The 25,960-nt window shown below is 45.4% G+C and overlaps 2 protein-coding genes across 11 annotated transcripts in view; one reads left to right on the top strand and one right to left on the bottom strand.

Moving 5' to 3' along the window:
* Positions 1-1,261: 1,261 nt before the first annotated feature.
* Positions 1,262-15,750, top strand: LOC117429435 (alpha-mannosidase 2x-like). 6 transcript variants are annotated; one of them, XM_058998991.1, is made up of 24 exons: positions 1,262-1,334; positions 2,581-3,827; positions 5,287-5,547; positions 5,939-6,083; positions 7,057-7,228; positions 7,523-7,650; positions 7,989-8,162; positions 8,511-8,697; positions 9,122-9,299; positions 9,692-9,894; positions 10,263-10,445; positions 10,555-10,669; positions 10,856-10,923; positions 11,231-11,396; positions 11,711-11,947; positions 12,155-12,277; positions 12,402-12,516; positions 12,630-12,763; positions 13,066-13,207; positions 13,467-13,600; positions 13,998-14,075; positions 14,519-14,743; positions 14,900-15,010; positions 15,211-15,750. In XM_058998991.1, the coding sequence occupies exons 2-24, from the start codon at positions 3,696-3,698 to the stop codon at positions 15,361-15,363; spliced, it is 3,564 nt and encodes a 1,187-aa protein (XP_058854974.1). In that variant the 5' UTR covers positions 1,262-1,334; positions 2,581-3,695; the 3' UTR covers positions 15,364-15,750. The 6 variants fall into 6 exon arrangements, with proteins under 6 accessions (XP_058854974.1, XP_058854975.1, XP_058854976.1 ...); XM_058998992.1 differs by having other exon boundaries at positions 1,273-1,437; positions 5,308-5,547; XM_058998993.1 differs by having other exon boundaries at positions 1,274-1,437; positions 14,549-14,743.
* Positions 15,751-16,791: 1,041 nt separating this feature from the next.
* The window catches only part of LOC131700602 (tyrosine-protein kinase Fes/Fps-like), a 25,638-nt gene continuing 16,469 nt past the window's right edge, over positions 16,792-25,960 (bottom strand). For 4 of the 5 annotated variants that reach the window (XM_058998998.1, XM_058998996.1, XM_058998997.1 and 1 more), the window contains 16 exons: positions 24,967-25,063; positions 24,492-24,675; positions 24,153-24,290; positions 23,905-24,024; positions 23,544-23,666; positions 22,954-23,140; positions 22,478-22,561; positions 21,970-22,179; positions 20,546-20,668; positions 19,608-19,661; positions 19,159-19,277; positions 18,949-19,043; positions 18,364-18,487; positions 17,992-18,149; positions 17,635-17,757; positions 16,792-17,341 (listed from right to left, as the gene is read on the bottom strand). In XM_058998998.1, the coding sequence (XP_058854981.1) occupies positions 17,199-17,341; positions 17,635-17,757; positions 17,992-18,149; positions 18,364-18,487; positions 18,949-19,043; positions 19,159-19,277; positions 19,608-19,661; positions 20,546-20,668; positions 21,970-22,179; positions 22,478-22,561; positions 22,954-23,140; positions 23,544-23,666; positions 23,905-24,024; positions 24,153-24,290; positions 24,492-24,675; positions 24,967-25,063 (2,082 nt within the window). In that variant the 3' untranslated portion in view covers positions 16,792-17,198. Of the gene's footprint in view, positions 17,342-17,634; positions 17,758-17,991; positions 18,150-18,363; positions 18,488-18,948; positions 19,044-19,158; positions 19,278-19,607; positions 19,662-20,545; positions 20,669-21,969; positions 22,180-22,477; positions 22,562-22,953; positions 23,141-23,543; positions 23,667-23,904; positions 24,025-24,152; positions 24,291-24,491; positions 24,676-24,919; positions 25,064-25,960 lie in introns of all 5 variants that reach the window. The other variant, XM_058998999.1, reaches the window with a different exon arrangement.

Below are 25,960 nucleotides of genomic sequence, written 5' to 3'. Positions count from 1 at the left end.
GTCAATTGGAAATTAAAAAAAAAGAATTGTAAAATAACAGCTCATAATAATCTTATAACTGGGGTCCAGGTAGGAAGCTTCACACATGTCTGTTACAGTAGTGTCAGATATCAACAGCAATTGAACAAGTACAGATGTATGCAGGTAAGATCTGCTTACATCCTGAGTTGCAATGGGTTTCCACAGTATAATAGTTTCAGATTCACGTAACCCTTTCAGCCTTTATAAAACGAATGGAGATGAAGAAGAAAGCCTTACCTGCACTAGTTAGTGCTTCCTCTTCTGATCACACCTGTTTTGGAAGCAGAAGGACACACCTGATCACTGCTGAGGACTTTCCTTGGGGAGCACCCCACCCCCTTCTCTCCCCGCCTTGCCTTGCTGTGCCCAGGCAGGCTCACTGGCTCCTGCAATGAATCAAACAGATGCTCTAATGGGTCTGCAGGGACTGTGGGCTGAAGAAATATATACATTTAAAAAGGTATTGTCGATGTACGTGATTTACTCGCCATAGTCATTAACTGGATTCACCGTCTTCCCCTTAAAAAAAAGTACCAATCAAGGTTTAAAAATTAATTTAGTTTTCATCAGCAACATTTTCACAACCCCCAAATTGCAGGTGTGTTGATTTTTTAAGTTTAAAAGCTGCTGTTGTAGCCAGTGGGTCTCACTGAAACAAGACAATGATAAAGTTGCTATTGCTTACAAATATTCCAGTGTACACTCATCCCTCACCAACAATGCAATCAGTAAAAGGATCTCCATGAATCCAGCACATGCACGTGTAAAAATGTAAATTTGACATAGAGACAGACAGATGCCTTATATACCCCCAGATTAAAAATGCTCTTAATAACTTGTACTAAAGAATGTCCTCAGCTAGTTTCATTAGAATTTGACAAGGGCTTCACAACTTAAATGCAACCCTAATGTAAGTGTGACATATATATATATATATATATATATATATATATATATATATATATATATATATATATATATATATATATATATATGGGAAGAAATGGATTGTAAAGCCTCAGTTATTACTCCTGCAGTGACCAAAACAACGGAACTACTTTCTCAACACCACTTTTCATAGATGCTGTCCACATTAAACATTAACATGTACACATATATACATACAAACATAAATTCACTGCCATTTTTGGAACTGTAAAAACACAAGTAAACCCTCCTCTTTTTGCCCCTCACTATCCCACAACTCTCTGCGCCGCGGCATGAGTGCCCCCCTCACACACAGTATCCCATAAGACACTGCGGTGTGTATCCAGGAAGATAGAAGATCCCGGAGACGCACGGAGAAGTGACGGGTTGGCTAAAATAACCTTCTTTTTTTTTTTTAACAGCTCAAGTAGTATGAATGGTCCGAGTGCAATGCTCCAAAATAAACATAAGGAAGAAGTGAACTGAGAAGTGAGTTGTACAGTCATATCAAAACAGTGCTATGTGCTGTGTGTTAACGGAGAAGCGGATTACCGAGTCTCCGTAATTCCGTTTAACGGGAAGGCTCACTGACTGGGAAGATAATTTTAAATATAAAAGAAATAGCGGACGGGAGCATTGCTGTATCTACACCTTCATAAACACCAGGAGAAGCGATATTATTAACAAATCGATTGAACACCAAGACGGCTGTATTGTTAAGAGAGAGCAGAAGAAACCAGTCCCGTTACAGTCATCAAAGGGAAAAACTGAACGAAACAGTACGACGAGTCAACAGCCTCTAATGTAAAGTCGATAAAAACCCTTCAACGAGCCTGTCGAGCGTAATAATTCAGGTGTTCAGGGGACCCGAATAAACGTATTTGCAGGGAATGTTAAATATTTCTAGACGAGAACAGAGCCGTGATGACCCCAGTGATCAAGGTGCAAGTGACCTCGTCACAATATAAATAAACCAAACACACTTAAGCAATGAAACGCCTTTCCTTTTCAAACTTGGGCCATAACTACACCCGAGGAAGCTGAAAAATGTACATTCATCAAGGATAAATAATGGAGAACGGTCGTTAAATATTGTATATGTAATATTGTGTAGATAAGACCTACTAGAGGAATTCAATCAGTGCACTGTGTAGGAAAGGGCCCTTGGAAGGACCGCTCTGATCCTTCTCATTGAAAGGGGTACTTTGTAATCTAAACAGTGTAGTGTGTGTGTGACTCTTTGTAATACCGAGGCTCCTCTCTTCCTGGGAGTGAGGTGAATGGCTGAACAGCTTGCTCTCTCCACGGGATACGAGACTTGAACTCTCTAGCACTTAAGAAAAAGATAAATAGTAAGACAATACTGTAATATCAAATAGAGGGATTGCAAATAAAAGTAGTTTATGTGAAACTGAAATCTTACAGTGAAATCGGGGCAATTGCGTTTTAACCTTAAATCTTAAGAAACCTGAGTGAAGTGGTGTACATATTTTAGGGATAAAACATTTATTCTGCAATGTGAGTTGGTGCAAAGCCCGTTGTTTTTTGTGTTAAAAATATTTGAACAGTAACATGTATTTCATTGTAAACATTAAGGGGGTTGCACATCAGTTGTGTTGTTTTGATTTCCAGGACATGGATCCACAACGTAAGGAAGAGTGAACCCAGGACCTTGAATCTTGGAATTACAGGGACCATGTGTTGAGAGATGTGGTGGCTTGATGATGATTTCCACTCTTGATGCACTGGACCTGGAAGGAAAGCCCCAGTAACAGCGGCACAGGCAGCAGGATCAGTCAGGACTGGCAGAAGGCTTAGCTCTTGTGTCTGACGGAGGGAGCAGGGCCATGAAGAGAAGCGTGTAGGAGCTCCAGTACAGGCTGCAGGCAGGCATGTGACACATTTGTCAAGCAAATTGAGTGGGTTAGTCTTGGGCTCACAGTCCAGCCCAGTAGTTTTCTGCTGTCTTTCCTTGGCGGGGAGTGGCACCGTAATCCAGGTCGTAGCTAGCAGCTGGCTGTGTTTAATAGATCCACCTTTCTCAAGCACCCTCCCCTCTCTCTTACTATCCTGTCGTTTTCCTTTCTCATCTTTAGTGCTGTATTCTATCTGGGACAGATCCAGGGCTGTGGTTATAAATACCCTCACTGCAGCTACGTCTCTGTAAACTGGGATTGACCTGACTCCCAGACACACGCACACACTCTTGTAAACTCTTATCTCTCTGCGGACTGAGGCAGTTGCCCTTGTATGACAACAGTGTGATAGGTCCTTTTTTAATAGTTATATTTTAAATCTTCATTTCTTCATGTATATTTCTATAAAAGCTACACAGGTTTTTTGCCTGGGATCCCTGGACTAAGTGAAGATCAGACTGACTGAGCCAAAAGCTTTTCCGTTCGTTTGTGTGGGAGCTCAGCCTCGGAAGACAAAGAAGCCACTGGGAACTTAGCTGGCTTAGCAAAGACCTGCAAAAATCTCTCTTTGATTACAAAAATTCTGTATTCAGACAATTCCATGCCAATTCCATCTAATTTGCAGCTTTTTTCAGTTTCTTTTTGGAGACACTGCACACTTTCTTTGACAGTCAATGAACCTGTCAATATTCTCGACTGAATAGACTATAATTATCAAGGCCAGCTCTGTGTCTTTCTGAAACTTCTCGTCACAGCCATCAAGGACAAAGCCATCTCCCAGGCAACTGCAGCCTGCCTGTTTTCTGGCTCCTCAGTTCAGACTCTCGCAGAATGAAGCTGAGGAAGCAGGTGACTGTTTGCGGTGGAGCTGTCTTCTGTGTGGCAGTGTTCTCCCTCTATCTGATGCTGGATCGAGTCCAGCATGACCCGACCCACAGGCAGAACGCTGGCAATTTCCCCAGGGTAAGAGAGTCTGTGAGTCAGACAGGGAGCCTGGAGGGGGAGGGAACCGACTGTCGTTCGAAGAATGCTTACTTTTGCTTTTATGAAGCGAAATATTGAAACTATACAAAAATACTGTTGTAGTTAATATGTAATATTTTTGTATACATGAAAAGTAAAGAATACACTTTATTTTCCAAAAGACATATACAGTCGTCTCCGGCTAAGAGAACACCCTCGGGAAGCAAGCAAAGTGTTTTCTTAGCCGAAAGTGTTTGTTAAGATGGAGTTGAACACCAGACATAATATGAATCAATAAATAAAGCAATATGTATTACTTGTCATGACACACGTGCATCAACATATGAAATGAAAAGAATAAGAGAAAAGCAATCGGCAAGTGTATGTTAATAAACTATAATAATAAAGTAACAGACTAATGTTAATAAACTAACTGTCAAACTAATTTAAGACAGCACCCCTACACATGTTAAAAAATGCAGCAGCAGCTGTAGATTAATTATGAATACCTGTACAGGAGCAATATTCAAGACATGCACAAAATTATTTAACAGAATGGTGAAGCAATTCACCAGAACGGAAAACATCCAATTGCTTAGCGTCTTGTGTCTGATTCAGGTTTTTTTCAGGAGCTCAAACAATTTCCACCTTTTTGTAGCAAGAGAAACAGCGTCTCGTTTCGCTGTTTGTTTACATGCCATTTTGTAGCGATGAGGTGCACTCATAGAAATCAGAATACAAAACGAGGCAATGATATGACGGTGGTTCTGGAAAGATTTAATAAACCAATCAGTGTGCCTCTCGTGATGACAAGTCACATTTGAAAAGATTGAATAAACCCTTTGAATTTATGTTTGAAGATGAAGAGTTATTAGGTTACAAAACAGTACTGTATCAGTTGTGAATGAAAAGGTGTTCTTTTAGGTGGAGCATTTACGATTGGAAAAATCTGTTTCACCACAAGGGTGTTCTCTTAGGAGGTGTTCCTATATGTGGAGACTGCTGTACCTAAAATACTCCACGTATGCTGTTATGAGTCACATTGGTGTAGAATGTTGGCAAGATGTGTTGACTCTGGCACCAATGAGGAGTCTGATTTCAGCAGCAGATGTTGCAGGCAAAGAGGAAAGTGATATCCTTTTTAGAACTGAATTTCAGTCAAAATACATTGGGGGCTGGGTGGCAATCCTTTTATTTATCTGGATTCAAGCAACACATGATCAATGATGTAAAACTCCAAGACATTGCTCTGCATTCATTTTCTAGTTTTTGCAAAGGAACGAATGAATGTAGAGGTTTATCTAATGATTTCATGGATTCATTTAGTGCCTCCATTGATCGCGCTACAGCTCAAAAGACAATTGAATTCTGTTGTAGGTGGGCCCTGATTTAAATATTGCATTGTAGGTGAATGCAGCCTGGTAAAACGGGAGCTGTGGTTTTGACTGTGTGGTTTCAGAGCCAGATCTCGGTGTTGCAGAACCGCATTGAGCAGCTGGAGCAGCTCCTGGAAGAGAACCACCAGATCATCAGCCACATCAAGGACTCGGTGCTGGAGCTGACTGAGAACGGAGGAGGGGTCCCTGGCGCCCAGCTGCCCTTCCGCAACACCAATGGTTCCTGGAACTTCCCCTTCGACGGGCAGCCAACTTTTCTCTCCATCTCTCCCCAGGACTGCCAGTTCGCCCTCGGGAGCCGCCGGCAGAAAACCGACATGCAGGTGAGCGAGAGAGCAGAGGCTGAGGCTGAGGCTGTGCTCTGGGGAAGGTGTGGGCTGCAGCTGATGCAGACACTGTTTTGACCCTTATGGACCGGAATAGAAATAAATAAAAAGCTGTCTGTGTTTCTGAGGCCTGGCAATCAAGCACTCCTTCGTGAACAATGCCAGCGTTTGTTTATTTTATTGTTAGGAAAATAAAATCCCTTAGGTTGCAGCCAGTCTCAGCAGCCAGCACCAACAGATTCCTATGTTTAGAGGTTTTACGTGCTTGAACACAATGTTTAGTGCAGTACATTGTTCATCATTCCTCGTGCTCAGTTAAGAGTCTTTAGCACAGCCCACTGATGGTTTTTTTTCACAATGCAAAACATTGTCTCCGTGTTACTCCCAGATGCTGGATGTGCATTCTATGCTGAACTTCGACAATGTGGACGGCGGTGTTTGGAAACAGGGCTTTGAAATCTTGTATGACGCAAACGAGTGGGATGCTGAGCCGCTGCAGGTGTTTGTGGTGCCGCACTCTCACAATGACCCAGGTGGGTGGCGCTACAAGTTAAGCACACTCAGGAGGATGGGTGACACTAGTTGGGTTAAGCTCTAGCGATGGTAAAAAATCCAGCATGGGTCACAGTTTCCAATCATCTGTTTGCTACATTTTTCCATATCTGAGCCTTTCCTTTAGAGAAAGCAGACAGTAGTCACATCTGTTTATTCCCCCCAGCATAGTTTTAGCTGTGAGGACTCAAGCTGCCATCCTTCTTGAAACCTGCTTATTACATTCTCTCATAATTTAGCCTTTTCTGCACTCTGCAGAAAGCAGAAAATAGTCAGGCTTGTTTATTCCCCAAAGGTACCTTTATCTGTAAGGACACAATCTTCGCTGCTTCTTATCTTGAAACCTGCTCATCACTATGTTATTCGAGGAGATAACCCTGAAGGCAGTGTAATGAGTTTACTTTAATTGTGTATACTTTTCCATTTGGAATGGATTGCTTAAACATCTGCTCTGGACCCAGCCCAGCTTTTACAAAAATACTGCTCTCAATTGCCTTCTAACACAAGCAAAGCTCATGTTGGAGCTGATAGTACTCTGTATACCTGTGTGATACTGAAGAACCACAGAGTGCAGGAACCAATGGAAGAGCCGTTATGAACCACTGCAATCTGATCCAGTCATGCTGGGCTGGGTCCTGAACTCTACCATCTGTATGGAAAAGTATTTTGAGGTGTGCTGTTTTGAAAACCATTGCTTCTCATCACCTTGGGGACCACAAGCAGTCCAGGTTTTTGTTTCAACTGGGTTACAAATTACATACTGTACTTACCATGAATCTTGGAGGTTTGGCGACAAGTAGAAAGCAGCACACAGATTTAAAATAAATATCGAGATCTTGGTTGAAACAAAGACCTGGAGCGCACTCCCCCCCTCCAAACCCAGTGGATGGGAGTTGAGAAGCACTGCTGTCTGCTGTAAACCCACTCAGAGCCCTGCTGTCTGCTGCTTGGTAGGCTGGATCAAGACGTTTGATAAGTATTACTCGGACCAGACTCAGCACATTTTCAACAACATGCTGGTGAAGCTGAAGGAGGACACGCGCCGCAAGTTCATCTGGTCTGAGGTTTCCTTCTTTGCCAAGTGGTGGGAAAGTGTGGATTCACAGAAACGGGACGCCATGAGGAAGTAAGCACTCACCTGGAGAGGTATAGAAGTGTGTAGAGCAAGATGGGATCAGTATACAGATATAGAATGCCTGACAAAGGTAGCACATAAAGTCTAATTATCAGGATACTTTCGGACAGAATAATTATCTTAAAAAATGACGCATTGATACAAGACTTCATGTGGTGGAACAGATAATGGCATAGAACAGGCAATATACAGTGTAACACTCCAATAGGCAGATACACAAAAGTCACTCCCTTCTGCTTGTGCTGAATATCTTCAGGTGTTTTGATGGTTCTGTGTCTTTTGCAGGCTGATTCTGAGTGGTCAGCTAGAGATAGTGACAGGTGGCTGGGTGATGCCCGATGAAGCCAATGTCCACTATTTCGCCATGCTTGACCAGCTCATTGAGGGGCACCAGTGGCTGGAAAAGAATATCGGTAACTATCAAGGGAGTTTCGTTTATTATATTAATAGTATTAAAAATGTTTAGCTGGTAAGACACATTAAAATTATTATTTACATAGGCAGTATGGAACAGGTGATTGTGTACCAGAATATTCTAACAAGAAGCATTTAGAATAAACAGTAGTGCCTGAAAAGGTCTGAATTGTAACTAAAAACATCAAAAATAACAAACCTTCTACGCTTCTGAGTTGGTCTTTCATAACAACTTGTTCTTGTCTAGATTTTTATAAAGCTTTAGAGTATAGTGCTTTAATGCCTTCATCTATAATGTAATGGATGTGTTAAGTGACCCCTCTGTTATGTGCTGTAGGAGTGACCCCACGGTCAGGCTGGGCTGTCGACCCATTTGGACACAGCCCCACCATGGCCTACCTGCTGAAGAAGGCCAACCTGACCAGCATGCTGATCCAGAGAGTGCACTATTCCATCAAGAAGCACTTCTCAGCCACACGCAGCCTGGAGTTCATGTGGAGGCAGGCCTGGGGTAATCTTGCAGCACGAAACACATAGAGCCCATTCCTTAGCTGATTTCAAATGACAATTGGAAACCATCACTTCAGGGAGTCTATACTTTTAGCAGAGACCTACTGAATCTGTTATATAACAAAAATCAACTTGTGGTAGGTGTCCAAGGGTAAATAACTAACCGTTAACTGCAATACAAAAATATAATGAAATAACCATGAAAAACAACATGGGATTATAAATCATGATAAACAAGGACTTGATTATTTTATTACAACTGAAGCCAATTTCAATTTCTGACTGAGTCCATCAACGATGAACCGAACTCCCCTGATATCAATTCCTCTCCCCCTCTCTGATGCTCCAGATACAGACTCCAGTACAGACATGTTCTGCCACATGATGCCGTTCTACAGCTACGACGTGCCCCACACCTGCGGCCCCGACCCCAAGGTCTGCTGCCAGTTCGATTTCAAGAGGTTGCCAGGCGGGAGAGTAAACTGTCCCTGGAAGGTTCCTCCACACGCCATCACTGAGACCAACGTAGCCGAGAGGTGAGGACTGAAGCTGAAGACGCTGGTGTTCTGGAACTCTGTCTGCCCACCTGAAGGCCTCGTTGTCATTTGGACGTGTGGTCCTCAAACTGATAGGAGTGGGGTGTTCTAGAATTCATGATTTCTATGGGAGCTCTTCAGACACGTGACACGTCGGAACATCTGGGCCAGGACCTAGTGAATTGGTAAAGAAAATGATGTCACAGAGCAGAAAGCAAGCTGTAGGTAGAGGATGTGCTGCACATCACTGCAGTGCACATGACACTTTCCAATCTGTGGGTCTCTTGACTGCACTAGAAACCAATTCAGTTTTGAAAACAGCCCTGCAGCCACTTAAACCGTTTGAATGACTAGATTATTATGATTGGTTTGATTTAATCTTCTTGTCTCTCCTCCTAATGGTGCTCTCCCTCCATCTCGACAGAGCAAACCTGCTCCTGGATCAGTATCGGAAGAAATCCAAGCTGTTCCGTAGCAAGGTGGTGCTGGTTCCACTGGGAGATGATTTCCGGTATGATAAATCACAGGAGTGGGACCAACAGTACTTGAACTATCAGAGACTCTTTGATTACATGAACTCCCACCCAGAGATGCATGTGCAGGTGAGAGCTGGTGGTCTGCTGGTCTCATTTCAGAAGGTTCCAGTCTGACATTTTAAAGGCATGCTTCATATATGGTGCTAAGTTGCAGCGTTTTCCAACTATGTTTCTAGTTTTTTGTTTATCTGCTTGTGTAATGTTATTCTCATACGATTTCAACCCTTTCTCCAGTACTGTACTGGTTTATTATAGAATATAATGCATATAATTAATATCTGCCTCTTGGGGTGAATCTCAAAGGCACTATACCCTTTATTGTTCTTTCAGAGTATGTATTTGGGTGTGTGTGTGTACATGAGTGTATAGGAATGTTTGTGGGTCTGTGTGTGAGGTGTGTGAATGACTCCTGGCAGAATCTTTGTTTTAACCCTGAGATTTTCCGGGTTCCATTGCAGGCCCAGTTTGGAACTCTCTCTGACTATTTTGATGCGGTCTACAAGCAGAATGGTGTGGCTCAGGGTTCGAGGCCTCCTGCTTTCCCCGTGCTGAGCGGGGACTTCTTTGTGTACGCGGATCGAGAGGATCACTACTGGAGCGGCTACTTCACCTCCCGGCCCTTCTACAAGAACCTGGACCGCGTGCTGGAGTCCCACCTCAGGCAGGGCTGTCATTCACCACTGTTTCTACCTGCATTCACTTTTGTATATCGCACAGTTCCCTTGGCAGTGTAGTGGAAAAACAAGCTCCCATGTTTTTAATTAGAATGTAAATTCATCAGGTAATCCAAAATAACTTGTGCGTTTTAGAATAGTAATCCTCTGAGTAGTCCTTGGTAGTCTCCTGACCTTATTTAGCTGTTTTGACATTAGAGAGGCACATCATAAATTGTACACATTTTACACTTTGCTTGGACATTTTAGATGCACAGTGGCACCTATTGAGTTTGTAATGCAATTGCAGGTATTTTTTCAAAGGCAGTGATTCTAGTGAAAATGTCCCCCATGCTGAAGTGTTTTTTTCCTCCAGGGGGGCTGAGATCCTGTACAGCCTTGCTGTGGCTCAGTCTCGGCGGGCAGGCATGGAGGGCCGCTACCCAGTGACTGATTACTCTCTGCTCACTGATGCCCGCCGCAATGTGGGGCTCTTCCAGCACCACGACGCCATCACTGGCACTGCCAAGGAGGCCGTTGTCATAGACTACGGGTTCAGGTAGGGGTAGCCTTGTCAGGAAGTGGAGTAAGGAAGTCGAAGTATGTTGCAGCACAGTTTATTTTGCTAGATTATACTGACAGCTCTTTCCTCTCCTCCCTCTCCCCAGGTTGCTGCGCTCCCTTGTATCTCTGAAGATCGTGATCATGAACGCTGCTCACTTCCTTATCCTGAGGAACAAGGACACATATCGATATTACCACACAGAGCCTTTCCTTGAACCGGTATGAAAGTGCCTGTGTACCTGAACTTTAATGTGTTAATTATTATTATTTTTTTTTTTTAAACAAATCCCCTTGATCTGTTTTTACTTCCAGGAATCTGAAATGGGCTGTATGCTTGTACTGTGGTGTGTCTCACAGTGAACAGAGCACTCTGCAACATTTTCTCTTGTATTTGTGTTTCCTCAGGATGAAAGGCGTGCTACACAAGAGTCCTTGCCGGAGCGAGTGCTGATTGAACTGGACTCCACCCCCAGGTATAACTCCTCCTACACCCCCCAGACTCCACCCCCAGGTGTAGCCCAGACTCCACCAACCCCCCCCCCCTCAGACCCAGCCTTGGTTTCTGGTTCATTTTACTTCTCATTGGACAACATAGACAGCAGCTATCAGTAATCTCTTCATTCTTTCATTTTGATACTGTCTGTAATGTCTTTAAAGTGGTGTTTAAAATTCAGTTCGTGCTGCACAGCATGGTGACTAGGTATTTGTATCTGCTGAGAGACATGCCCAGGAATCAGTCTGCTATACTCTTTGTTAATCTCTCTCTCACTCTCACCTCAGGTACTTGGTTGTATTCAACCCGGTTGAGCAGGAGCGGGTTTGCCTAGTCACGGTTCTGGTGAGCTCGGCGCGGGTTCGGGTCCTGACAGAGGATGGGCAGACGATTCCAGTCCAGCTGAGTGCCCAGTGGAGCTCTTCTGCCGAGATGAGCAAAGAGGGGTATCTGGTGGGTAAAGGAAGCTCAGTGGAGTTGCTGCGTTTCAGGGCTGCAAGGGGTTCATTTGAATATTGGGTGTTAGAGAAGTATACCTCTGGGACGATCCAAAACTAGAAAGAAACAACTTTGTTGCAGGAAGGAGTGGTTAAATTGCTTTTTTGGTTAGTTTTTTGTTCCAAAAAGGGTCCTTTTTATCTGATGGCAGGTGCTTTTGTGTACCATGTTAAATATGTTTCTTCTCTCCAAACTGTGAATATCAATAAATATACCTGTAATATTTGTGTGACCTCGTCTCCGTATCTGCCTCTCTTCCCTCCTCTCAGGCCTCTTTCCCAGCCCGACTCCCTGGTCTGGGCCTGGCTGTGTTCCAGCTCTACGACTCATTCGACTCCTCACTGACTCTGTTTTCGGACTCCCTTCTGCGGCTGCACGGTCAGAACCTGGCCCAGAGGCGCCTTGACCCGCTTCCGCTGAGGATCCATGACTCGGACCAGCAGGACTTCTTCATACAGAGCCAGAACCTGCAGCTGTGGTTCTCTGGGACCACGGGCATGCTCGAGGTTAGCCTGGATCTAAATAACTGTCATGTTAGTCAGTTGAAAATCCTCTTGTCTATTGTTATATTTCCAGCTTGATTGGAGTATTTTAATTTTGGGTTATTGGTTAGCAGGTATTTGAAGGATAATAAAGTCTCATCAGGATAATAAAGTCTTGTCATGAGGGGCTCTGACAGTGTGGTTCCTGTCACTGTGTTTCTACCCCCTCAGAGTATAAAGCGCAAGGAGGACCAGCAGGAGCTGAAGCTGAGGATCGAGTTTCTAATCTATGGGACCCGGACCGCCAAGGACAAGAGTGGCGCCTACCTCTTCCTACCTGACGGGCCAGCCAAGGTCGGCATCACCTCCCCTGTGTCACTTGTCAGCCTTTCCATCCATCACGCTGTCTCAGTTCCATCCTGTTTCACTCTTTACCAGCGTGTGGTGTAAATGAATAACTCTTCCCCCTCTCTCATAGCCCTATGCCCCAAAGGAGCCCCCGGTGGTGCGGGTAGTGGAGGGGCCTCTCTTCTCTGAGGTCGTGTGTTACTATCAGCATTTCCAGCATGCCGTCCGCATCCACAACCTTCCAGGTACCCACGCAAAGCATGTTGCAATCTTTGTCACGCTTTCTGTTTTTTCTCCCCCTCTTGGTCTGCCTCTCTACCTCACCTGTGATTCTTTTCTCTCTCTCGTTCTTTCTCAGGAGTGGATGGCCTCTCTCTGGATGTCACTACGACGGTTGATATCCGGGATCAGACTAACAAGGAGCTAGCTATGCGCCTCGTCACAGACATACAGAGTGAGGATGTTCTCTTCACAGATCTCAACGGATTCCAGGTGACAACATGGTCTTTAGCTGCTATAGCACTTATACTTAGCTGGTTTACCACTTGTACTAAGATCTTACTTTGTAAAGAATAAACAATGCATGGAAACCCCTGGAGTAAAAGCCTGTGGTTAAGAGAGGTGAATACCTCTCACCTCACCTCTCCTCTCGTCTAGCGAGAGATTTATGAATGCACCTGTTTTTTTTTTGTGTTTTTTTTCTGAGCAAGTTGTCCTGTATGAGTCTGTGTGTCTTGAGCAGCGCTTACTGATGCCCCTATCCTGAATTTCCCGCTTACTCTACCGTCCTACAGATTCAGCCCAGGAGATATTTCCATAAACTTCCTCTTCAGGCCAACTTCTACCCGATGCCATCCATGGCTTACATCCAGGATGTCCAGCACCGGCTCACTCTGCACACTGCCCAGGCTCTGGGAGTGGCCAGCCTGAAGAGCGGTGAGTCTGCACACTCCCTGCCTGTCACTGCATCCACCCCTCTGCACACTGCACAGGCTCTGGGGATTATAAACCAGGAGAGAAATTAATATGTGTGCTACCTGAGGGTCTGTCTAAATTCTACTTCCTCTGACCCTCGCTTTACCCCAACCACAAACTTTAACAAAGGGCATTTAAGGTATTATTGAAGGTTAAGGCGAGTATTTGAAACTGAATAAATGATAAAAGCCTATCTACCCCGTTCTGTCCCTCTCTGCAGGTGAGCTGGAGGTGATCCTGGACCGACGGCTCATGCAGGATGATAACCGTGGGCTGGGCCAGGGCCTCAAGGACAACAAGAGAACCGCCAACCACTTCAGGATTCTGCTGGAGAAAAGGGCTACTGCCAACAAGGTACCTGGGGTGGGGAGCAAGAAGCTTCCAGGATGTTTTCTAAAGGGACTGTGAGATACTAAACTTAGGAAGTCTGAAATGTTGCTGCCTTGTTACCCCCTCTTTTATTTTAAGTTTGGTTGGATTTAGTTAGAGCTGCCTACATGTTTTGTTTCACCAATAATTCATGACATCACCACTGTAATTGTTGCAGGTATTAACTTAAATAATGAGGTGTGAGACACACAGATTATATTCCGTAGGAGATCTGTGCTAAAGGTTCTGTTGCAAGGAGAGTTTTCTGCATGCTCCTGTGAAATAAGCTTCTGCATGACATGTCGCTCCTCTCTTCCCATGCTCATTAATTACCTTTTTGTTTTCTGTTGCTCCCGTTTTGCCCTTGTTGCTCTCCACTCAGCATGCTGGCTTTCTCTCCAAAATCACATCCATCTTTCACTCTCTCATCTCCTACATCTATGGAGCCAGCACCCAAGAGGTAACCTAGTGTCTGTAGATGCCAGTTTAAGCAAACTGCAAATAGTTCCAGCCTTAGCACCTCTGTGTGTTGGTGTCTTGTGTGTTTGGTGGTAGCTGTGAAAGTGGATGTTTTCACTAGTTTGGTAGGTGGTTCTTAGAGCTAAGGGATCGGGAGGCAGTGTGATTTAGCAGCCAGAACTAAGGAAGTGGAATGCAGTGCAGACTAGTAATTGGAATGGAGCTGGAGAGACTACGCGGCTGTGTGATCGCAGTGGTCACACTGTCATTACACCCTTGTTTTGCCAACAACATAGCTGTCCCTTCAGGAAAGTACCACACTGCTATAGCCCTTGCTACGGCAGACCCTTTTACCAGTGGAGAGTTTACTGCAGGGGAAAGGGTCTCTTGAAATGAGCAGAGTGTGCGGAGCCTGCCAGGGTGACGAGACTGACACTGTTTCAGGTGATTGTCTTCCTCTCCTCCTTTTTTAAGGTGCACGACAGCCAGCCAATCAGCTTCCCGTCGCTGCTCAGTCACATGACCTCCATGTTCCTGAACCACAAAGTCCTGGCCCTGCCGGTGTTGCCGAAGAAGCGCGGCGTGCCACCCCTGCAGACCTTCAGCCCCCTCTCGGGCACCATGCCATGCGACTTCCACCTGCTCAACCTGCGCAGCATTCAGAACAAGGTGTGCTTCAGTCTTGGTCCAGGAGAGGAGCAGTGAGTGGTAGTGGCCATGTGGGGAAGCTCTGATACAGGCTAATGTAAAAACACGGTGGCAGTAGGGAGGGTTCTTGAACACTTGGGAATATTGCTTATTCTAATATCTGAGTAATATTTGCAGGATAAACTGACCCCCTCTCTCGATGCTGCTCTTATTCTCCATCGGAAGGGTTTTGACTGTGGCCTGGAGGCCAGGAACCTGAGCTTCAACTGCAGCACCACACAGGGCAAGGTAGGTCAAGACCACCAAGGATGAAATATATTATTCTATTGTGCAGTGAATGCTGTGATTTTATAAACATCACTATTTAGAGAAACAAATGTATTCTCACAGCACCATTTTTAAATTTAAAATACTGAACGAGGAAGAAAGCACGGGTGTGCTGTACTGGTTTGTTTAGCACAGCATTGATTTTAGTTCTCTCTGCTCAGCTTTCCTTAGCAGGGATGTTCCATGGTCTTGATGTTCACACAGTCCAGCCCATGTCTCTGTCGTTGATGTACGCGGGGACTCCTCTCTCCAACGTCTCCCAGATCCAGCTGGACCCCATGGAGATCTCCTCCTTCCGGCTGCGGCTTGGCTAGAGCTGCCCAGCACCTCTCATCTGAGCCAGATCAGAACCTTCAGGCTTTCTGGATGGATTGCTGTGAAAACCACAAGACTGAAAATGCGTTTTTAAAAATCCTGACCCTCTCTAGTGTATCCTGATTTTTTATTTTCAGGCTGTGCCTGAACAGAATTCCTGACTTAGAACTCTCACTCCATAAGCAGGAGTCTGCCCTTCCTGCCCCATGTCTCCCTGTCCCTGTGGGTGCGTGCTTCAGAGAGGACAAGCTGTAAGGGGCGCAATGCTTCTCTGTGTAGGACAGACACATGGCTGATGAGGTACTGGGGAGCCTTGTTTGAAAACCAGATCCTTCCCTTCAGCAGCTCTGTCCAGACACGGTTATTGTTGTGTTTTTTTTTTTTTTTTTTAAAGAAGGGGTTACTTAAAGATTGAGATCAAAACTCTGTCTTCAGTTAAAGAATTGATGGAGCTCATCCCTAATGCTGGTCTGACTGGGAGCTGAGACAGGGAGAAGTGTACTCAATCCTAGTGTATTCCCTCCTGTGTCTGTCTCTCCTTTCAACTCCAGTCCTGTGGCCTGACGTTCAGCAGTGGGCTTTGTTTAATGCACAACCCCTTTAACCACTGCAATAGACTCTGCGTGAATGTGTTTTATGCTGAAGATTGAGCCTGGCATGGTTCTGTACTGTGATGTAACACTGTCTCTGATTGTACATGGTTTCTACTCTATCCTTCACCCTCACTAATCTTGCTCCACCCTTTTTTTAGAGCCTCCTGTACTCAAACGCTCCGATATATATATATTAGGGATTCTGAGTTTTGGTTTTAACTGATAAAGCACCCCCCCTGTCCTGATACAAAAAATCAACTGTGTATCCAATAAACACTGGAAACGGTTACTCTGTTTACGTTGACTTTCAATGTGAAAAATATAAATAAAAAAAACTTTGTGCAGTTGGGCAATGTCCCTCCTTCCTGATTTGTATCTCGCAATTTTTTTTTTTGGTACTGTTATTTGTTGTAGTTCTTAATTTAAAACAAAACAAAAAAATATGTTTTTAGGTAAAATTGTGTTCAAACAATAAGAGCTTTTCTTGTCTGATTTGTGTAGCTTGTGTGTGTGTTTAAAATAATCTGTTCATTTTGCAGACAGAACTGTAATTGTCAATCAACACAGAATCATTACATTTTAAGACTACCTCAAAAGCTTCGACTCAGCAGAGCATTTACATATAAATCCAGTTGTTAATTTTACTCTTCCGTTGTGATGTTCCTACAGACTTGTGAAAAGGCTTTGGAGTGCGTGCTGACCATGACACTAACTCTGCACTAGCCGTAGACGCAAGGTAAAAAAAGCATGCCTTTGCAGTTTTGAATGGAAGTAATTTAAAACAACCCAACACCTTGATTTAAGTTCTTTGAAAATCATAATAAAACACTAAACAGGGGTTTGTTTGTTTTATTAAAAACTGCCTAAACCAATTTCAATCAATAAGATATGTACACCTTTTTTCAGAAATTAACATCTCAATATAAAAACCAACTATTTGCAAAAAGCAGTTTCAGTTTGGTTTAAAGTGATAAAGTACTGGGATGGTGGAGTCTGTTAAACCTCTTCCTGAATGTGTGCTACCAGAGAAATATTAAGAGTATCAAGCTGCAGACGAGCGTCAAAAAAACAAGTATTTTTTTTTTTTCAAATGCACAAGACATTTGACAATTTCTGCATTTCTGTAGCTGACAGGGCTGTGACCAACGTGACATTGTGCACCTCTAGGTGATTGTGTAGCCTTGGAGCGACACCTGTTCCTGTACATCATAAACGAGTCGTCTTTATTATACTCAAAGGGATCATCTGTGCCTCTTATAAATGCTGCTCAGCTCCTTGTGGATCACGCTGAATGGGGGACGTTTCTTGTAATCGTATTCCCAGCATCGACACATGAGACTGTAGATCCCGGGCGGGCAGCCGTCGGGAGATGGCATCCGATACCCTGAGAAGGGAGAGCTGCTGTTAACTATGCAGTGTTTACACTATGCAGTGGGTTCAGGCAGGTGTGGTGGGAAGCAGTGGTTTAAGTGACTACAGTAAGCGAGTGCTGCTCGTCTGCAGTGTAGAAGTTAAAGGGTTTGAGTAACACCGGTTAGAGGGCTGGGCTGTAGTGTGAAAGGTAGTGGGTTTGAGGAGCTCACAGAGTGCTAGGCTGCATTATGACAAGGTGAATTCGAGTAGCTCAGGGGTAAGAGTGCTGGGCTGCAGTGTACTTTAACACATGAAGAATGTTACCCTGCTCGATTTCCTCCCGTGTCGTCTGATTGGTCATAGTGGCGTAGGGCGTGGTGCCTCGTGAGAAGGTCTCCCAGAGCAGGATCCCGAAGCTCCAGATATCACTCTCCGTGGTGTAGCGCCCTGGAACACAGGCAGAGGGCAGCAGTGGAGAGAGAATTAACCCTTCTAAAAAAACATAATTGTGTGTCCAGAACCCAAAAGGAAAAATAAATAAAATCACGCAAAACCATCAGTCTGCAAAGCTGAATTTAAGACCTCTTGTTTGTGATTCTGGTGCCTGGAAAGAGAAAGGAGGGGTGCGAAGCAGAGCGTGGCAAGACAGATTTTTTAACAGCTTGGCATGCTATCCCGTACCATAGTTGAGGGCCTCGGGTGCGGTCCATTTGACAGGGATTTGCTTCATCCCCCCAGTGGCAGAGTAGACCCCGTCCTCCTCCTCGCGGGACATCCCGAAATCGCTGATCTTCACAACGTTACTCTCTGTCACCAGGCAGTTCCGTGCAGCCAGGTCCCTGGGGGGTGGGATGGGATGAAGGCACCTGAATAACACTGCTAGAGAACTCCTTTCCTCCCCAATACAAGACTAACAATACGATCCAATGCACATATACCAGTATGTGGTGGAATTGATACAGAGGTCTTGTTGAATAAGAATGTGTTTCAGTGCACTCTCCTAACACACACTACTGCTCGAGGTCCTTGCCTATTCCTATCGTCTCTCCTCACCGATGGATACACTTCTTGCTCTCCAGGTACTCCATGCCAGCGGCTGCGTGCTCCGCCATCTTGATCAGCTCCTTCACCTTCAGACGCTGCCCCTCGTTCCGCAGGTACGTCAGGAAGTCCCCTCCTGCACGGGACAGGCAGTGTGAGTTAGTATGTGAAGTTCACCCTGGCTAACAGATTGGGGGCAGATTCCAGTCCTGAGCGAGTCGAGCTTAAAGGGTACATAAGGACCTTTTTGTTTTATTGTTATCAGAACTACATTTCCCATCATCCTACTGCTCACATATGTAACTGAGATGGGTTTACCAGTGAGCAGGAGGATGATGGAAAATGTAGTTCTGAGAGGTCCATGCGGGTACACGTGAAGCCATCTTGAGGCAGGGAATGCAATTTAAAAGATTAAAAATGGTCAAAATGTAAAAAAAAAAAAGAAATAAAAAAATACACCTTACGTAAACAGTTGTAGCAACACATGGGAACATGTAACACAACAAAATCAAAGGGTCCTTATGCACCCTTTAAGAATCCAGACACTAGAATTGCATGGAGTTCCATACAGGCCTTTTCAGACCGCTGTACTCTCACCCTGCACCAGCTCCATGACGATGTAGATAGGCTGTCTCTGTGTGCACACGCCAATCAGCTTCACAATGTTGGGGTGGTCGTACTGCTTCAGGATCCTGCAACAGAAAGTGGGGCACGTCACTGCAAGATTTTTACAACCCCAGGTAATCCTCAAAAAAAATGTGCTGGTATTGTACAGAAAGCAGTGACTCTGGGGTTCTGAGGGCTGACCTGGCCTCCATGAGGAATTTGTTCTTGAGGTCTGGAGCCAGGCTCTCGCGGCACGTCTTCACAGCGACAGGGATGTTTTCAGACCGCAGCCGGCCACTGTACACCTCCCCAAAATTTCCCTGAGAGTGAGACAGACCGGCAAAACCCAAAACACAGTCACGTTTCGACATTTTCAAAACTGCTTTCCTTAAAATACTATGCTGTTGTTTTTATTGTTTACCAAAATGTGATTGGCGTTTTTAGTTCCAGTGCTTTACCACCAAAAATGTACTTAACACTGGTGAGAACAGTGGGAAATACATCCAGCCCTGCATGTGGGCACAGCCACAAAGAACTCCTGTCTGGTCTGTTTAGGCTTTGAATGGCAGCTGTGCAGAAGCCTGGGAGTGTTGATACTGGAGTACCTGTAACCTTACTGTAACTGTGTCATGTAACCTGCATGTACATACCCTGCCAATGTGCTCTCCGAGAATGACATCATCGTGTTCTAGAACCCACTTGTCCTGCGTAGACAGACAGACACAGCATTATTTGGTTGGCTATTACAAGAGAGCAGCCTTGTTCTGTAATAGACTGCATTTACAGCAAGGGTCTTTAAAAAGCTGTATTTCTATCAGGAGCAGTCTGCTCTTGGTATTTCTCCCCTTTCTCGTTTTCCATTGCCATGGTTTGGGTCCAGGAAGCCTGCAATGCTTTTTACACCTCTGAAATACAACCATGTAGAATCGGTGCATTTAAAAGAGACTGTATTCTTAACAATACTGTAGAATACTTAATGAGCAAGAACATTGATAGAAAAAAAAAAAATCTGAATTATGAAACACAAGTTACTAAAGGTTTCTCAGTTGTTTTACCTCTAAAAATAAAAATTAAAAATACCTTTGTCTTTGATCCTGTCAGATGAATGATTGAAATAAGCGCGGTGTAATTATTCTGAGCAAGAACATGTTCTGTAAATCTTCAACACAACAAACTGCAATTATCATTAGCGCTCAATGTGTCGTTGTCTCAAGTCAAAAGCAGACGCTGAATCAGACTGATTAAAAACAATTAGAACAAACCCAACCTAAGCCTTGCTTGAAACAGTAACAGCGCATACCTGTAAGCAGGGGAGAGCTGGTGTATTATGGGTAGTTTCTGGAACAATAGCTAGCACGGATTCTTTTTTTTTATTATTATTTGGGGGCTTTCAAGAGCAAATTTGAAAGCTTTCTTCTTTTCCTATTTTACCAGCACCCAGAAAGTGTCAATGAAAGCACTTTTGTTTATTTGAATGGTGAATGTAGAACGTGTGTTTCAATGATGTCTTGTGAATTGTATGGATTATTTACACACTCTCCTGCGTGATGGAGTGAAGGAAAGCCCAGTGCAGCGTGGGCAGGATTACCCTGGGGATCGCTCTCTTCAGGACAACGTCAGACTTCTTCGTCACGTTCAGCTGGTTGTTGAGTAGATGATTGAGGAGCAGGGGGATTGTGGGATATCCTTCTCCATCCAGACGATACATATTCTACAGACAGACAGGGAGCATGAGGGAGTTCTATAGGCTCATCAGAACAACATATATGTGGTAAAAGACTCCACTCTCCAGCACTGTCACGCTGAACTTCAATAAACACCAAGACACCCCATTCTCAGCTTTCCTGCACGGTCTCTACACCTTAATAATGGTAAATCTCCTGTACTACTGACATGCAACATCATGGGCACTAAAATACTCTACTCTCACCCTGGCTAATCCTCACCCCCAGGCCCAGGTGAGAAATTGCCTAGGCTAATCCTCACCTGGTCTGGTCAATTCTCACCCCCAGGTCTGTGAAAGTTTCTTTTGCAATCTTGTGGCTTCTCAATTTTGCATTCCTATGAGCCAGCGTACCTCTAAATGTGCAGGCAAGCGTGCTCACAGGAAACAAGACAAGCTGAATTATTCATTTAAACCATCAGGCTGCATAGTTAAGATATAAAATCCATTTAGATTCACATTGTGATATTCTTTCGATAGCACAAAGACTCAATGCCGTGACAGATGTCTGATTAGCATCTTGGAAATGTCTTGCTATGGGAGAATTGGGGTCACATCTTCGGATCGCACTTTTGTGTTCACTGACGCATCTCCGAAGTTGACGAATAGTTTTACCTATATATTGTAATTTGCAAGGACATGAGATAAGATACATAACATTATTCATAGAGCAAGTAATACATTGTTTAATCTTATACTGCTTTTCAGTAACAGAGTTCATGAAGGTATCGGTTTAATGGTATTTTTGCAAGGGAAAAAAGCCAGGAGCACCATCCAGTCTTGCATTTGACAGACTGCCCAAAATGTCAGTTTATCAGCCAAGCTGATTATTGGTTGTTAGTTGCATTGAAAATTAAATGATATCCTGTGGTTACTTAGTAAAGCCCGGCCATGCAGCACTTGGCAGGCTGACAATAAGCGGGTTTGTGAGATGAACCTATGGTGCATGGCGAGTGGTTTTTATATATACATCCTACTGCTGATTAGCCTAGATTAGTTCTTGTATAAGGGAAACGATTATCCTCTTGTGCTCTGTACAAAATACTGGGGTGTTCACTCACTCTGGGTGAGAATTGGGCTGGGGTGAGGATAAGCCTGCAAAACCAGCACTCACCCTACACCTTAATAACCAATAAAACAACACATTATCAGCTCTCCTGCACCTTAATAATGCACACTAACACACTCCACTCTCAGTCCATCACCGTCATCCTGCACCTTAAGAGCGAGCGCTAAAACCCCATTTCCAGCAGCACCACTGCGCTCGTGCCCCAGTGTGCTGCACTCACATCGACGCTCTGGATGATGAAGTGGCGGCACTGCCCGCCCCAGTGCACTGACAGCACGTACTCCTGCTTGCCCTGGCTCTCCCGCACCAGGTAGTCCCCGTTGTTAATCAGCAGCTCCTGCACCTCGAGCCTGGGGATCGCGCCGTGGTACCAGGCCTGCTGGGACAGGGGCTTCTGGACCTCTGGGATCGTTGGCAGGGGAGGGGGCACCTGAGAGAGAGAGGGGCTTTTAGTGAAGGGGGTGGAAAAAGGCTTGGGGTTTATTCTATTCCCAGAGTGTGCATTTAATCTGTTGTTGATTATGTTCACACAGTACCTCTCTGTACTGTCTGTCCTGTCCGGTTCTGTTCTGTTCTACACTTCTTTTAACATGACATGGTGAACCACAACATTTCATTTACCAAAACACAAAGAAATAAAGTGAACTGCAGAGGAGCAGATTTAATCTCAAGAGGTTTGAGATCAGGCTTGGAAAGGCTCTAATGTGCAGCTCGAAGCGTTCACTCACCGAGTATTTGAGTTTGAAAATGCCAGTGATGTGACTCTTGATTGACTCCAGGCTGAGAACCTTACTGCTGTCCTTGTCTCGCTCCTGAAACACAACCACCAATCAGCAGCATTCAAAGTGGATGTGAACCATGCCAGGTTAGGGACGCGAGCGGGATTTATGGAACACACACTGCATGTATGTTTGTGTATGTTTTACATCTTTCTCCTTTCTTACTTCAAGCCTTTCATACATGGAATATTGAAAATACCCCAAAAAGAAGTTGTGGACTATTTAATTGGAAAAAAGTGCTGTATATGGGGAAAAAATGGCATCCTCATATGAGGTCATGATGCATTTGCGTCTTGCACACGTCCTCATGTAAAGACTAGAAGAGTTTTTGGCATGCGTCCCCATGTGAGGTCGCTGTGCAGGGAAGTGTTAAAGCTGCATTGTTGAATGCACAGCCATGCTGTGGCCGGCAGGGCTCGACTCACCATGGAGCAGTTAGACACCCGGTCGTCCTCCAGCTCCAGTGCGGGGGGTGGGTCTCCATCTCCCAGCTGGTGCAGCCTCTCTGCCAGCATGTCTCGTTGCGCCTCCAGCTTCACTCGCGTCCCCATGATAACCATCGCCTGCTGCCGGCTGTCCTCCAGGGCATTGCGCTTGCTGAACTGGTACACCCTGGAGGGGGGGGGGGGGGGGGGGGGTAGGGCATTCACGACACAATCCACACCCTGCAGGGGTTCAGCTGTTTCCAGCTTTGCACTGTCCTGGTTCTGCTTCCACCTGTGCTTTCCTGAAGGTTTGGAAGCTCTATGCAATAAATCATCAAGTGACTATTTGAAGCAACATAATTATGTCTATAGTAGGAGCTCAATAGGAGTTATAATGGTATTGAAATCTAGCTAAAACACAGCATCATCACTTTCTACACCGCAGCATCCCCTGGGGTGGTCCAAGTAATGACCAGGCTCAACCTAGCGTAGCTCCTGAGAGCTGACAAGATCAGGACTTGGACCCAGCCCTGATGCTGCTCATTGTAGAATGCTACAGTACTCTTCCTATGGGCCCCCCCGCTCCTCACCGCTGCCCGAAGTTGGCGTTCTTCTCCTCGCTCTGCAGCTCCAGCTCCAGCTGGCTGATGGTGGCCTGTTGGGAGCTCAGTGAGGTGGTGAGGGACAGGACCTCCTCCTCCAGCATGGTCACCCTGAAACCAGAGCAGAGACAGGGTGAGTGCATCAGCCTCCTTCACTGCAGTCATTCAGGGGGCTGGGGGTGGGGCGGACAGGGGGGTTTGTGTGATATTTTTCATGAACTTTAACAACTCAAGCCTTTGTCAATCATTAGACATGACCGTGTTTGGAACATCCACTTGAGAAAAGTCTTGGATGCTGGGCATGGGGATGGGGATAGGGGTAGCAGTTGAATAGAGGAGCAGGACTCACTTGTGTTGCATTCCCTCCAGTGTGAGATCGTTCAGCTGCAGCTCTCCCGCCTGCAGCGCGTCTGTATCCTCCAGCAGACTTGTGTCGAAGGTCACGGTTGGCGGTATGTCCCCCACGGACCTGCAGACAGACAGACAGACAGACAGACAGAGACACAGCCCTGATCACTGCCTGGATTTCGGACTCAGGGCTCAGGTGAGCAGAGGCAGCGCTCAGTCCTGAAGGGCCGAGGAGCCCCCTGGTCGTACCTGTTCTGCTGGATGAAGCTCTCGTACTCCCGCTGGGGCTCGATGGCTTTGACGGCGTGGACAATCTCCTGGTGAACCAGCAGCACCTCCTCCTGGACCAGGCTGGTCAAGTCATGGTACTCCTGCAGGATGCCCTTCCTTGGAGTAGAAGGGCACAGGTCAGGTCAGACATTGGGGTGCTGGGAGTCTATCCCGGTCAATCAGAACTTGAGGTGTTTGTTTAAGATATAAAATGACAAGTGCTCCCTCTTGAACCGCTGCGCAACATCAAAAGGGACCCTCCTGAAGCAACCTAGTGGATGCAATGAACAGCTGTTGTGAAGACGGAGGGGTACTCACAGCATCAGGATCATCTCCTCTTGCAGACTCTGCAGGGCGTCGAGCAGCGCGGGCTGGGACTGGCTGTAGTGGTATTTGTGATGCACCTCCGCCCCCCTCACTGACAGCACGTACTCATTGTGAATCTCATGCAGCTTACAGGTCAGCTTCACGTAGCGCTCCCTCGCCTTCTCGCGGTCCTTGTCTGCAGGACAGAGCCACACACACGTACTGTGACTGTACTGGCAAAGCTGACCCCCATGAGACCCCTTTCTTCAACAGCAATTCCAGTCCTGTGCACTAAGCTAAAACACCTTTGGCCTCCAGTTCCAAAATCGCATTACAGCTATACGAGAATAAATAAAACGCACGTTTTTAAAGCTAAAACAACTAGAGAATATCATTCTCATAACACTCAGCTCTCTAAGAATGAATGCACACTTTCCAACCTCTCCCTCTGCCCTGCATCACGACTCCCTGGCTCCCCGATCCATACCCTTGCTGGCCTCCTGGTACTTCTTCTTGGCCTGGGCCGTGTCCCGCGACAGCTGGCGGTACTGAGACTTCAGCTTCTCCAGCTCCGTCTGCGTCACCTGAGGACAGAACCGCCAACATGAGACTAGAACCAGTGCACTGGGGGGCAGCGTGGTCTGGTGTTTAGAGCTGAGGGACTGGGAGGCAGCGTGGCTCTGGTGTTTAGAGCTGAGGGACTGGGAGGCAGTGTGGTCTGGTGTTTAGAGCTGAGGGACTGGGAGGCAGCATATGTCCAGTGTGATACCACTGACAAATAGCATATGCAAATGTTAGCGCTACCATTCTACCACTGGCACTGAGTCCAGCACAAAGGCATTGTCATTACAGTGCCGCTGCATTGCCACTGAAGATGTTTGAGTAAGGCATGTAACCCTGTAGTTCTGTCATTCATGATAGGTGTTTCAAAGTGCTTGGGAAGCTGGGTGTACACAAGGTGTTTATCATTTTAATCTTTGCATTATGGACAGTACAAAAGACTGCAGTATATGGTACATTTTACACTGCCCTAACCTTGGCCCAATGAGAATGTCAGCTTTAAACAAACAAGATTAAATAAGAGAACTGCAAAACATAACCGACAGTTTTAAAACGTCCTCTTTTACAATGTTGGGAGAAGGACTAAAAACTCCCCCTAGTAAATCTTTGAAGTTGAAGGTCTCCCCCATTTCCCTATCCCCAAAGGGTGGGGAAAAGAAAACAAATCAATAAAAAATTATTGGTTCACAAAAAAAAAAAGAAGTTGAACCTGAAATCGCTGCCTGTAAAGCAGCTGCACACGGCTGCGTTATAGCTCTGATAACCGAGATGCTGTGTGTGTGTGTGTGTGTGTGTGTATAAATATCACCAACAAAGCGATGCACTCAGCTGGGTTTTGTATGGTCCCTTATTCAGAGGTCTGCATTTGCATGGTCAGACATTTATGCTGTAAATGTCTGCTTTTAAATCGAGTGAGCAAA

This window comes from Acipenser ruthenus, chromosome 24 (genome assembly GCF_902713425.1).
Source record: "Acipenser ruthenus chromosome 24, fAciRut3.2 maternal haplotype, whole genome shotgun sequence".
Lineage (NCBI taxonomy): Eukaryota > Metazoa > Chordata > Actinopteri > Acipenseriformes > Acipenseridae > Acipenser > Acipenser ruthenus.
Note: the sequence above shows the minus strand (reverse complement) of the source record. Positions and strands in the feature narration are given on the sequence as shown.